Genomic DNA, 15323 nt, shown 5'->3' on the forward strand with positions numbered 1-15323 from the left:
GTTTATTTGAGACAAACAAGATTTGGTGATCATATCTTGCAATTTCCAATCCATAGAACGGTGATATATTCTAAATCTTTTCGTGTCCAATCAATTAGATTATTAAATACACTAGAACAAACATTAAAAGAAGAGCAAAATGAAAGAATATTTGTGAAAAATATAAGACGTTTATTGCTTTTAAAATATAGTGAATAGGGTTAGAAAATAAAAATGTTTTTATGAAAACATGCTTAAGATAAACAGTGTAATAAAATAAGGCTATATTTGAGTTGTTAATATAGATTGAAGTGTATTTGGATTATAATTGTTTTCTTCTTTATATTATGTGTTTGTATTGTAGATTGTATTTAAAATGTAATGAAATGAAGTGTTGGAATTATATTTACGTAAGAAACATGATAGTATATTTTGATTTTCAAAAAATATATATATATATTTAACTAGATATATAATTAACAATGTATTCTTTGTACAATGTATAAATCATGTTTGTAAGGTCAAACGTTTGTAAGACCACGACCTATGTTCTGTGTTGTAATGTTTTGGTGCCTGTCCCGGTGGAAGAGTGGACCTTTGGTCTAAACCGGGGCAGGTAAAATAAAAAAATTGGTGTCAAATTGGTGTCTCTCTCTCTCTCTCTCTCTCTCTCTCTCTCTCTCTCTCTCTCTCTCTCTCTCTCTCTCTCTGTCTCTCTCTCACATATTGTTCATAAATCGTTAAATTCTAATGTCTAAATATTGAATTAGGAAAAGCTGGGAATACCCTTTAACACTAAAGGATCATCACACACCCCAACAGTCCTTTAGCAGTTAACTGCTGTATGGATCAACTATTACCCAAATATCTATACATTTTGCGGTTAGTGATATGCCGCTCCTGGACATACATAAGGCTGTCCAGATTTCAGTGACACATTGGTTTTTGCTGTCCCCTGCGTAGATTCAGCAGCAAGGTACAACCCAGCCAGAAGGGAAACCTCCTTGGAGAGAGTAAAGAGTATGTCTTAAAAGATAATAAATGTATTAACTCGGTGTTTCATGTAGAAAATACTCTCAATACTCGGTAAAAAAAGTAAGAATCCTCTGTTTTTCATATAATTTTTTCCTATAAAATAACCTGAGAAATACCCCTCTACATTAAATTTTACTGTATTCAAATTCAAAAGTTATCTAAGAAAACTATCCCGCTGTTTAAATCTCGAGTATAATTGTATTTTATTTCCTTATATACTTCTAAGGAAAATACCAGCTTTATTCAAACTCAAACCAAATATGTAAAGATTTTTATATCATAACTGTTTTTAAAATCCAATGCAATTGTTCTGGATGGTTAAAGAAAAATTCTCTTTTGAGATATAGATTTCTTAAAATCTAACATAGTTATAAATAATTTCCTGTCATACTCTCATTTTTATTGTAATAAAACATTCATTTGTCGTTATAAAACACAATGATGTTTCCTAAAATAGGGAGCTTTGTGACTTTTATTGTTAACGAATACAAATAACAAATTGAAAGAGAAAGCTTGTAACATTCTAGTCTTCCTTTTTATTGTACAGATGCCATTGGTTTGTAATTTTTAAGTGACATTAAGGAAAGAAAATAAGAGTGCCAAGTATTAATGTATACTTATATAATATGTAAAAAAAAATAAAACGTTAACACTATTTTCGTTGATTGCAATTTGTTAAAACCAGTAGTGAAATACCAAGGCATCGGACATGAAAAATACTTTTTTTATATGAACGAATATGATAAAAATTAGATCCATGGACCTATTAATTTAACAATTTCCAACGGTTTTCACTCAAAGTTAATGTTGTTTTATTTTTTGACATGAAATTTCTACAAGTTTCCAAAACTTGTCATAGATCTCGAGAAGTATAGAAACTGTGATTAAAAATTTACTTTTCTCACATTGATCTATTTTCTTCCATAAAATTGTAGAAACATTTGCGTGTTTAGAAGTATTAGATAAAATAATAAGGGTTGTGAGGAATGAAGATATTTGTATCACTCTTTCATTATACGGGGTGTTCCGTAAATTCTCGAAAAAGTTACATCACGTAGTGCTCAGCTCAAGAATTGAATAAACGACAGCTCCATATTTAAAAATTTTGTTTTGTTGTATTATAAAATTAAAATGCATAATACATTCTGGAATTGCCGTTTAAAAGATATCAATATAATAACATTTGTCCAGTAATACCTTGGTAATATAAACATTTGAAGAGAGTTTGGTAAGATTTTATATTTTTTTCCACAAATACAGACAGAAAGATGAGGAGAATTAATCGGCATAGATCCATGTTCGTGGTGGTTAAATCTTCACCTAAGCAACGTGATATGCCTTTATGCTTAGATTTCTGGGACACACTGTTTAATATAATCAGTTTGAATGGAAAATGTATCAAGTTGTTGTCTCAGCCACACATTTCTTTATTTGAAGTTTGTCAGTGGCAATGAATGAATGGTTTAAAGGAAAACAGTGTTGGGATCATTTTACGCAGTTATAATTATAAAAACATGTAATAATACGTTTAGAGTGAAGCCATCCTTTTCCTCATGTGTTAAAATATCCTCAGATATCAGTCAAGCACACAACAAATAAAAAAAACTATTTTTAATAGAATTATTAAATTTTTTGTACATTTAACTTTATTTTTTAGGATTTTTGGACACTTGATCAAGATTAAAACTGTGGTAAATGTCCACTTACATTGCTGATTTAATAAAGTGGTTTGCGTAAAATCTATGTGTGGGAACTCTAACAGATATTGCTATGAGTGTTATAACTGGAACCAGAACAGTAAAGATTAGTGTTGTGACCAAAGAGTGCCAAGTGATGATCAACGAGTCACTTGATCTTGCCAGCGCAGGTGCACGTCGCCTTACAATTGTCTCTGCGCTGTCGGCCTTGGCTGGTGTGTTGGGAGCGGCACAGCCAGTTGGGCCAAGTACGATACAGCTCCTGGCAGTTGGCCCAGAGGTCAGCGGCCCAACAGGAGTTGGTGCAGAGTCTTCGTCGGTTGCAGTCCTTGGCACAGCCACTGCACGGCTTACCGCGGCTGTACGGCTGACCTAGCCTCTCCAGGTGGTTGCCTCTGCAACAGGCGGTTTGAATTGACTTTTTATAATAGTTCCTGCATTTTCAGAACCTCACTCAACTTATAACAGATAAGTGGAAGATATGGGTGTGTATAATGACTGGCTGAATCTCAAAGCAACGTATATGACCAATCGATATCACAAATGATATCAACAATCGATATGAACGATTGAAGATTAATTGGCTTTATCATAAACTGCCAGCTTCCAAGCAGAATATGAGATACATTGATCCCCAATTTATTGATCTTCAGTCAATTAAAATCTTTGCTACCCTCCCCACTCCTTTTGAAGTAGATGTGAATTGCTGAAAGCCAGTACGTTTTAACCCCAGTTTACCGAAATCAGATTTTTATTAAAAACACATGTTATACTAAAATATAGTTAATTAAAGTTAATTTGTTTTACTAATACCAAAATGTACCAAGTTCCTAATTAGTATAAATAGTGTACTAACGCTGGTTCAGTGGTAACTAAGGGACGTTTGGTTATTTGAGTCTTATAATTCTTGGTCCTGGCGTTAGTTTTTCGTAACCCTACAATAATATGTACTTGTCGTAGTGCAATTTCTCATCAATTTTCTATCGTACTTTACTACAGTATTAACCATCCCCAAATGTACAATTATTTGTGTATTACAAAATTGGACCATAAATTGAACTAACTTTTAATCCCAACTTCCTGTTTCTCTATATTAACTACAAGATCTTATAAATTTAAGGCAATATAAGTCCTTCTATCATTGTTAGTAGAATAAAAACTAAATTTTTCATTCAACAGGTATTTGTCTGTGTACAATATAAAATATAATTGCAAAAAACTAACTTAGTAATTTTATGATTATATATATCACACACACACACACACACACACACACACACACACACACACACACACACACACACACACACACACACACACACACACACACACACACACACACACACACACACACACACACACACACACACGCGCGCGCGCACACACACACACACACACACACACACACACACACACACACACACACACACACACACACACACACACACACACACACACACACACACACACACATATATATATAGAAAAACTTTAGAACAGTGATATATGACTTCAATGTAGTTTTCTTGTAGAGTTTAAATAGTTATTTCGGTATGCGAAAAATCCCTAGGTAAGTCACATCGAATATATGGAGCTGCTTAAGAAACTGTAACTATGACAGGAGTTCTGGTTTACAATAAAGATAACGCAGAAACTAGAAGGTAATGCTAGATTCTTAAAACTGAATATAGAATACAGAATATAGTTACAATGTGTTACATGGGACAGTAGTTGCAGACGTAGCTGAAGTACTTCTTGTGGCCGCCACACTCGGAGAAGCCACACCCCACCTTGTGTGTGGCCGCCCACACCAGCTGTGTGTAGTGGCCCACCTTCATTAGCGAGTTGCCCCTGGAGCCGTACGTGAAGTTGTGCCGCTCCAAGAACCATGTCTTGATGGCAAAGAACCTGGACATGAACACAGAATATGGGATTAGAAAGGAACTCGGTCTGTGACATTCAGTGCGATCGTAGGCTTGTGATTTCTTTGACTGAGAAAAATGCAGAAGATAACTGAATCTATTAATTTCTTAAATGGAAATGCTTTTCAATCGGTTTAACATAGTCATGAACTTTGCAATAAAAAACACAAACAAACACTTCTACTAGTAGCAGGTACTATATCTGGTCTTCAACATTATTATGTGATACGAAACATACTTGGAAATAAATACTATTTTAAATACATTAAATGTTATATACCGTAGCTAGAACCCATAGGTGATCGTTGGTTGGTCCATCTCCAATCAATCACAAGAAATCACAGTCCTTTTAAAACTTATCCACAGCCAAAGATTATTATTGGCAGATCCGGTTTACATTCTATTCGCTGGAGATGACTCTTCTCAATTAAGGCGAAAAGAAATGATTGAATTTAGCAACATTTAATCTCAATGTTAGTCTAGTGTCTGAACTATGAACTCCTAGAATCTGGAGTAACCCGTCTGAAGAGATTCAAAAGAATGGCGGCAACGAAGAAGCTCAAAACAAACCCAGAGATACCTAGACTACAGAGGAAGTCTGTCCGGCCTCTTAGTAGCCATGCAGTGCAATCCAAATGAATCTGGACATCGAAGTATATCAAAACTACTATAATATTTGCGTATAAAACAGTTTTTAAAGGGACTGCTCCTCTTTGGCTCGAAAGCCTGTTATAAGCTATCCTTGGTTATTATTGTTCTATGGGAATATATAAGTCAATTTTGGGTGAAATCAATCCAACCCCAAGGTGTTCAGGGTATCTGTTCACATCATTGATTTTATGCTGGTCTCCACAGAGAACAGAAATAAAAATGTTTCAATCTCTAATTACAAGAGTGCATTACAGTTCGTAGAAAAATGTTACATCCACTGAAATACTACAAATGTGTCGCTTGTATCCTGTAGTATCGTGTTGTAAGTAGGTTACCAAGGCACTCGGTGGGTGCTGATGAAGATGTTCTGCCCGCAAGACCCGAAGTCATCTATCCAGCGGCCTGAGATGGAGTCGTGGGCGAGCAGCTTACAGCGGTTTGCCCACGCCTGGGCAGATCTCGCCGCTTCTCTGTGCCAAGTCTGGAACAGTAGTGGCGAGTCCATCAGTCTAAAACTCAACATTGAAAGTATTGAGTACGTGATGTACCAAGACACTCTATTGGTGCAGATGAACATGTTCGCAAGTCCCGAAGTCTGGAACAGTAGTGGCGAGTCCATCAGTCTAAAACTCAACATTGAAAGTATTGAGTACGTGATGTACCAAGACACTCTATTGGTGCAGATGAACATGTTCGCAAGTCCCGAAGTCTGGAACAGTAGTGGCGAGTCCATCAGTCTAAAACTCAGCATTGAAAGTATTGAGTACGTGATGTACCAAGACACTCGATTGGTGCAGATGAACATGTTCGCAAGTCGCGAAGTCTGGAACAGTAGTGGCGAGTCCATCAGTCTAAAACTCAGGATTGAAAGTATTGAGTACGTGATGTACCAAGACACTCGATTGGTGCAGATGAACATGTTCGCAAGTCGCGAAGTCTGGAACAGTAGTGGCGAGTCCATCAGTCTAAAACTCAGCATTGAAAGTATTGAGTACGTGATGTACCAAGACACTCGATTGGTGCAGATGAACATGTTCGCAAGTCCCGAAGTCTGGAACAGTAGTGGCGAGTCCATCAGTCTAAAACTCAGCATTGAAAGTATTGAGTACGTGATGTACCAAGACACTCGATTGGTGCAGATGAACATGTTCGCAAGTACCGAAGTCTGGAACAGTAGTGGCGAGTCCATCAGTCTAAAACTCAGCATTGAAAGTATTGAGTACGTGATGTACCAAGACACTCGATTGGTGCAGATGAACATGTTCGCAAGTCCCGAAGTCTGGAACAGTAGTGGCGAGTCCATCAGTCTAAAACTCAGCATTGAAAGTACTGAGTACGTGATGTACCAAGACACTCGATTGGTGCAGATGAACATGTTCGCAAGTCGCGAAGTCTGGAACAGTAGTGGCGAGTCCATCAGTCTAAAACTCAACATTGAAAGCATTGAGTACGTGATGTACCAAGACACTCGATTGGTGCAGATGAACTTGTTCGCAAGTCGCGAAGTCTGGAACAGTAGTGGCGAGTCCATCAGTCTAAAACTCAACATTGAAAGTATTGAGTACGTGATGTACCAAGACACTCGATTGGTGCAGATGAACATGTTCGCAAGTCCCGAAGTCTGGAACAGTAGTGGCGAGTCCATCAGTCTAAAACTCAGCATTGAAAGTATTGAGTACGTGATGTACCAAGACACTCGATTGGTGCAGATGAACATGTTCGCAAGTCCCGAAGTCTGGAACAGTAGTGGCGAGTCCATCAGTCTAAAACTCAGCTTTGAAAGTATTGAGTACGTGATGTACCAAGACACTCGATTGGTGCAGATGAACATGTTCGCATGTCGCGAAGTCTGGAACAGTAGTGGCGAGTCCATCAGTCTAAAACTCAACATTGAAAATATTGAGTACGTGATGTACCAAGACACTCGATTGGTGCAGATGAACATGTTCGCAAGTCCCGAAGTCTGGAACAGTAGTGGCGAGTCCATCAGTCTAAAACTCAGCATTGAAAGTATTGAGTACGTGATGTACCAAGACACTCGATTGGTGCAGATGAACATGTTCGCAAGTCCCGAAGTCTGGAACAGTAGTTGCAATTCGATTGTATCTCATTGTAAGTCTTAAGATCCACAATATCTCTTGTCTGTCAAAACAAATATTCTTAGAAAAAAAAGTTTATTTTCTCTGCATTGATCATGTTTTCTCAGTCTCCAAAATCCGTTTTATTACTTGCTCGAATGTAGATGGTATTGTTCAAAAAACTAAACTACGATTTGAGCATTTGCCTATCGAATTCCAAAAGATATTGCTTTCATTTTGTAGTTATTTTTATCCTGAAAATAAAAACCTAAGTTATAATTTTTTTACTAATAAGCTGAGCGTTTGTCAAGCCCATTACTCAAAAGTTCAAAGTTTTTCTCTATCTAACCGCATGATATCCTTCGGATAACTTAATCTAAAAATAAAACTAATAGGAAATTTTGCATAAAGCTTCATTTCTATCTAGGCAACATAGAGTTAGAAGATGATGCGTCATTCGACGAGATTTGCCTAAGGGTTTAAGAAAATTTGTCATTGGTCTTATGGGTATCCGTAATGCCAATGAGAAAATTGTAAAATTTATAAACAAATTGAGTAAAATCACATAAAGTTTTAACGTATGATATTGTAATACATCAGCCTAATGAAGTGAGGTATACTCGTAGTCATATTTTCCATGTTACATCAGCGAAGTCTATTACGTAACAGGTGATGTGGCGTACTGCTACTTTGTCATATTAATTACAAATAATTTCAAATTATTTTATATTTTGAAGTAAATATTGGATGTAGAAAATATTTATTAAGTTTTTTCTAATGAAAAATAATATTAAAAAAAAAACATCAATCACTCAAGACATATACATGATGTCATGTGAAATATGAATGCTATTCCATATGATAAAGATGCATGTCACTGATATACTTGATATTTTGTATGTAACCATAGCGAAGTCTTTACTAGACACGTGACGCGGCGTATTCCTACCTTGCAATAATTAACAAGTAACAATACTCTTCAATACTTGATAGTAATTTATTTATATAGCTAGACTCTTCCACCGGCAATTTATGAAGACCTATAAACAATAGATTTCTTGGAAAATTAAGTGTCAAAAGCAGACCTGAGGTCCTCCTGTAACACATGTGTCGAAAAATGTAAATGTTATTATAGTTATATAGATCAAATATAATTTTTACACTTGAAAAAGGCGCTATAAAAAAACCACTTACAAAGTTGTGTTTTTAGATACCGTTCATTTAATTACTGAGTTATATAGCCCAAAAGACGAAACAGTGACGAGGTCCCTTGAAAGAAAAAGAAAATTATATGTACCCTTAAATCTATATTTTCTCTACATAGATTGTGACAATACAGATTCTTGTAGGAAAGCAAACGTTTTACCTCAGTACCATAAACTGAAGAGCAGGAAGTTAAATCTTCTAATACAAGATGGTATATGCCATTCGACCCAGTATTTGTATCATTGCGGGATTAACATAAAACGGCCCAAGTTTCTACTAGTTTTCGAAACAACGCTGCTTACTTGTTTAGAAAAAAATCAGATTGGAACTCAAAGTAAACATCAACAACCTGCATGATGTAGTATTACTTGATACACCTGCCTCCAAACACATACAATGAACAATGAAGGATTAGTCCCCCTTTGTAATAGATGATTGAAGAGGTACATGAAATACCACTCTAGTGACCACTAAATAGATTGTAGAAGCATCGTCCCAACCTAAGATAAACTTACCTGTGATAAATTTAAAGAAAAAAGGGCCAAGTATGAGCCTTGAGGTTCTCCCGAGTCGGCAACGATACTTAAAATATTATTGCAGCTAATTGCACTTTGAATGTCCTTTCTAAAAATTAGTATTTATTCAGTGAATAAGTTAATACAAAATCTAAAGGAACGTCTAAAATACGTGCCATAGAAGACAAATTCAAGAGTTAGTTATTATTTGAGTCTATATTATTATATTAAAAATTGCTTTGATAGTTGTCAGAGTCAATTAATACATTGCCAGACATACCAGCATGTCTTGTGTACCATCATTGAGCAATACTTTTTGACCATTCTTATACAACTACAGGTCGAAATGAGCTGAATATTCTTTCAAAAGATTCTAACGTTGTTATTAATTTCTTATCCATTCGAAGCGGCTAAATCTTTTTAATATCTAGTCATAATTTATTTTAAAAACTGCCAAGTAATAACTCCTGGAGTACTTAAATAAAAATTTTAACTATTGTCATTTCCAATAGCCTATTACAAGTCAGATAGTAATACCTACACCCTGAGGCGAAATTTCATGTGTTTGTGCCCGAGGCCAAATACATTCGTGAATCTCTCCAAGTGTTGTTTGTATGATTTACGAAAGTTGTTCTACTAAAGGACGGGGAAAAAAAATAATTTCATAATTGCCAAGAATTACATTTTTATTGAATTTGAAGCACTGCAAAAGAAAATTATGTTTTAAAAAACCAAATATGTTATTATTAGAAATGTTTTAGCTTGAAATACTTTTGGGTTTGCGGCCCATACGCCGGGACTAGTGTGATTATTGTTGAAAAAAACTATTGAATACAACCCCTTAAAAAGGTGTTTGTATATCCTCTAAAGACTAAACGCAACACAATAAAAAGCAATCATAACCGATGTATTTTTTAACAATTGAGTATACGCCTGTTGTATTCGAATGACTTGGGTGAGAGAAAAAGTTTGTCACAAGGTATACACACATTATAGCTGAGTCAAGTATTAGCAAGAAAACCCAATATATGTAGATGTAAACACTAATCTATTACAGCAATAAATTAATTATCCTAATGTTTGGTGTGAAGATGAGATTTACGACCAATACCAGTGTAAGAGACACTTACCAGGGCCAGCATGTCGGAAGCTTTGGGGTCGACCCGGGTGCGAAAGAAGTTGTGGTACACGATGATCTTCCTTTGGACCTGCCTCTGGGAGGGCAGCAACACTCTGCGAGGTAGTCTGTCGCCATATATTCTAGGCTCTGTGACAATACTTGGAGTAAGTCTTACAATACTACGACTGTAATGACAGGGAAACAATATTGTAATTGTGATCATTTTGTATGATATGGGATCATATCTGAATAAAATAGTGAAGCAAATTGAAATATTCTTTGTTCTATGGTAGTTTTAAGTTAAATGATGTTACAGTATTCAATACTCGCCCGTGTTGTTGTAACGTGTGGTAGTGCTATTGAATTCTCGTGCTCTTGACTTGAATCCTAAGCAGTGTGAACACCTGGATCCATTTTCTCCTGTCCCAAGCAGTTTTTAGGCGTTTGACTCTTTTCTGTCTCTTATTATTATCTTTATTTTCTTTTCCTTCTATGGTACTGACTATTATCTTACTTGGCTAAGAGGCTAGATTTCAATCCTTGAAACGTTGCTTTATTTTGTAACATATAACGGTGTAACCGCAAATCTCCGTTCGCACATCCAAAATACACAATTAGGAAGCGAGCCCCCATGGTGGCGAACGGGATGGCGGATCAGAATTAAATCTAGAAGGAAAAACGAAAAAACACCGTGGATAGCGCGCTCAGATTAATTTTTTAATTCGCAGTCACCACCACAGAGTAGGAACAAAAAATTCTTTAACCGATAAGAACTTCTCTGTCGAAATGACAATTGTGGCCAAAGAATTAAAAAAAAAATCATTCCTACAGTTAACATAATATGTCGTTCATGTGTCTCAGGTGCACCTGCATAATCAATTAGGAACATCCATAATTTAAAACAAGAACTGCCAATTCTACCCGGTATCCTTCTGCTAAGGGCGGGCTCCTAATGAAAACCAAGAAACAACACTAAATAGCATTTAAACTGAATTTAAAACTAAATAACAAAATATAAACTATAATAACTGGCAACAATAATAAAATAAATAAGTAAATAAATAAAAAATATCAGGGTATCACAAATGTTGTCTAGTGGTGTTAAACTGATCATGGAGGCCAGCTTTCCAGCAGAGCAGGAAACCCCTGGAAACTGTCTGCGACCACCCATGATGAGAGAGCAGCAGGAGGCAAGAGCTCCTCTCCTGGACCTCGTCAATAGGAGAAAGAAACTTACGCCAGCATGTTAGAGGGAAAATTAAAAAAGAAATAACAATAAAACTTGAAAAGGTAAAAAAATTTCCACAATTACTTCCTCTAACTTGCAAGAATAAAGAATTTCCTTGCCACTCCGAAGAGGATATGCTGAGCGCTCTCAAACAGCACAGTCAGTGCCTTCTGCGCCAGCCATAACCAACAACTTACATATACATACAGGGTGAATATAAAGTCAGGACCCCCCTCTATTTTCTTCTATAGGTAATATAAGGAGATATCCTTTGGGTAGTGGTGCAATGTGGAAAGGAAGTTTCATTTTATGACATTGAGAAAATTCTTTTGGTCCCCCAAAAATGCGAAATTTTGGGGGGCAACCCAAAAAATTTTCAAATGTTAAACCCCTATCAAGTGACCCCTCATTTTAAAGAGCATGAAAAAAACTTAAATAGTGGTGAAAACCAGAGATCGCTATCTCTTTTCCAACAACATAGCCAATAAAAATTGTAATTAAGTCTTTACACCTAAATTTATTTTGTTTGGGTACAGTTTCCATCTGCGTGAAACAGCTTTATTGGTTGTTTTGTGTTCTCAATGAGTGAGGCATGCAATGGATTGAAGAATCCAATATTAGAAAGTAAACTGATAAGGAGTTTATTGTCAAATGAGTGACTGGGCTTTTTCCCGGTTCGAAGTACAGTTAGTAAAAACTAGTCCATTTTTTGCTTATTTTGAGAAAATCTCGTTCAAAGTTTTGATATTGTACAAAAACGTACATTAATTGTAATTATTGCGTAATTTTCAGTAGGTTTGTTCTTGAGGGTCAATAGCTACACCTGTCCACTAGTAAAATAAAATTATTTAAGTTAAGTAATTAAATGATTTCTGGATATGCAATTTTGCAGTTAAAAGCTTATCAAAACTATAATTTCTCAACTTTTTGGGATAGGAATTTCCAGAAGGATGTAAAGTAAACAGAAACCATTTAAGGCTATTTTTATTTATTTAAATATTGTGCACAAAAAACTTTTCCCAGAAGAATATTTTTTGCGCTTGCAATGTTTTTCCCACTCCTTCCAGCCATTGTCTCATTCCATATAGCACAATGTTACACTGTAAGCTGTCATATTGTACACATATAACTTTCTTGTATAGAAAAAATGAACTTATAGATGCTCTGGGACATTTAATGACATTCTCTAAGTCAGAAAGTAATACTTTCTTTATGATATTTTTTTTTATTTCTCCAAATAAATCACTGGATGAATACTTTCTAAATCACTCTGTGCCATTTTTTAATTTCAAAAATTAAGAAATATTCACATCAAAATCAACTGGACTATCATCAGTATACATAACCTCAATGTAAATAAATCGTCAGAACACAATAAGCAGTATGAGTCAGCTGATGCATTTTATTTATTTATAAAAATAGACAGTAGAGCTGACACCAACAGCTGATCATGCAGCTGGAACATTGTCCACTTTCGTATCTTTATTATTATGAAACATACGACAATGAGAGTTAGTGCATTAGAAAGAGAGAGTTTTTTTTAAATAGAATAATTGCAAAATAAACTCAATTTTCATAAAAATATTAGTTGGAACCTTGTCAAGCCAAGGTAGCGAGTAGTTATTATCTTAGTAGAACATTATTATCCAGTGGTATTGTGTGGTTTTACTGTTCCGTGAAGTATTTTTGAGAAGGTTATATGTGTTTTTAGTGTTATTACAATAATTTATTTAGATGCACTTTCGCATTGTGAGTTTTAAATAATATTATCTAACTAATACTGATACGAGTAAAAATGGCACGTAGTCCACGAAGATAAAGTAGAAATGATATTTACTTTCGGGGCTTCGAATGAAAATTATCATGAGGCAGAAAGGCTGTTTAATTTGGCACATCCTGATAGACCTGTGACAAGGAAATACTTAAGAACTTTAGTAAATAAGTTCCGAGAATTTGGTTCCATCAAAGATGCCCCACGCTCAGGGTCGGCCTCCTTTAGGTGGTGACAAACAGTTCGAAATATGTTGCTCAATTTGTTGAAGATCCGCAGCAGTCCACCAGATTAGCAGCAAATCTTTGTGATGTTTCCCAAATGTCTGTGGTAAAGTTACTAAAAAAAAAATAAATTTCACGCCTGTAAAATTAAGCTTATCCATTAGTTAAACGAAGACGATCCAGACCGTCGTCTACAATTTTGTGACGAAATGGAAGCACTAATTTCTGCTCATCCATTGTTTGTTCGAAACGTTGTATTTAGTGGATGAATGCAGTTTTTTTTCGTCAATGGAGATGTGAACAAACACAACTGCAGGTACTGGGACACAGAAAATCCCCATGTTTTCCGTGAACTCTCGCACGCAGTACCCAGAAAAAGTTAATGTTTGGGCCGGGATTTTTGGGAATCACATTATAGGACCATTTTTTATTAATGGAAATCTCAATGGTCAACTGTATTTGGAAATGTTTACAAGAATCAATTTTTCCTGCAATAAATACTGTTATTAGGTAGAATCAACATGAATTTGAAGAAGAACTCGTTCATTTCCAGCAAGATGGTGCCCATCACATTATCATCGTGCTGTACGACATTTCCTGGGAACTCAGCTACGTGGTCAGTGGATTGGTAGGCGTGGTGTAATAGAATGGCCTGCACGGTCTCCCGGACCTTACACCCATGGACTTTTTTCTATGGGGTCACATAAAATCTGCAATTTACAAAACACCAGTAGCAAACATTGAAGATTTAAGAAAACAGGATTATTAATTCTTGCAACCAAATACCACCTCAGACTTTCATAAACATCAGAGAGGCGTTCACCCTACGCTTGTCTCACACTGCCCAAATAGTAGGAGGGCTTCAGTTTGAACATTTGATTTGACTTCGTGACGTGGAAGTTATTAAAATTGTTTTGGTATATACTGTGCTATTATTTCGGATTAGGAAAGAGATAGCAATCTCTTGGTTTTCACTACTATTTAAGTTTTTTCATGCTCTTTAAAATGAGGGGTCACTTGATAGGGGTTTACATTTGAAATGTTTGGGTTGCCCCCAAAATTTCGTATTTTTGGGGGACAAAAAAAATTTCAATATCATAAAATGAAACTTCCTTTCATATTGCACCACTACCCAAATGATATCTCCTTATATTACCTAGAGAAAAAGTAGTAGGGGGGAGGGGGGCCTGAATTTATATTCACCCTGTATATAAATACACAAAGTGAGCCGAGGAGAACTGGGCTCAAGACTTAGAACAGGCTCAGACGTGGCAAATGTCCAAAATCCTATTAATCTATTAAATTGAAATACATTTGATTCAACCTCAGAACAATAGCCTCCTCTATAAAATATAAAATGTGTGAATCTAAATCATCAATAGAAGAGCCATTACACTTCTTCTACCAAATTTGTCTGAACAATATATTTAGTTAACAGTATCTACAAAAGCAATCAAATTCGAAGGATTATACTTCTATAATTTTGCATGATCGTCATTTCACACAAACACCATTACTGTATAAGTATAGGTGGGCATATTTTAATCCATATTCTATAAAAATAATTGTTTAAAATCTTCAAGCAATTAATCATTATTAAATTTATTTATATTGAGTCATTAATACGTTAATTTAATATAACTTTTTGTGCAAAGTAGTTATTTGATTGGAAAATGTTTTCTGCTCCCTGGAAGATTGTTAAAAGCTAATAATCTTCGGGTTTTAAAATATTGTACGCAAATACGATCGGGTAAAGCACTTTACTAGGAAATATTTACAAATGGAAGGAAATTAGGGCTACAAGTACTTGGAAACCAGGCAAATAAAGTTGAGATGAAAGTTTTGACCGAGTAAAGTTAGTTTACCAAGTTAGATGGAATTTAAGTACCATCAGCGA

At 35.5% G+C, this 15323-nt stretch overlaps 1 protein-coding gene across 1 annotated transcript in view; it reads right to left on the reverse strand.

Annotated features, from left to right (window-relative positions):
* Window positions 1-2233: 2233 nt before the first annotated feature.
* The window catches only part of LOC124370890 (cysteine-rich secretory protein 2-like), a 40875-nt gene continuing 27785 nt past the window's right edge, over window positions 2234-15323 (reverse strand). The window contains exons 3-6 of the mRNA XM_046829195.1: window positions 10214-10350; window positions 5620-5765; window positions 4431-4619; window positions 2234-3106 (exon numbers count right to left, since the gene is read on the reverse strand). Coding sequence (XP_046685151.1) covers window positions 2860-3106; window positions 4431-4619; window positions 5620-5765; window positions 10214-10350 — 719 coding nt within the window. The 3' untranslated portion in view covers window positions 2234-2859. The remainder of the gene's footprint in view (window positions 3107-4430; window positions 4620-5619; window positions 5766-10213; window positions 10351-15323) is intronic.

Source organism: Homalodisca vitripennis, unplaced genomic scaffold (assembly GCF_021130785.1).
Source record: "Homalodisca vitripennis isolate AUS2020 unplaced genomic scaffold, UT_GWSS_2.1 ScUCBcl_634;HRSCAF=3072, whole genome shotgun sequence".
NCBI lineage: Eukaryota > Metazoa > Arthropoda > Insecta > Hemiptera > Cicadellidae > Homalodisca > Homalodisca vitripennis.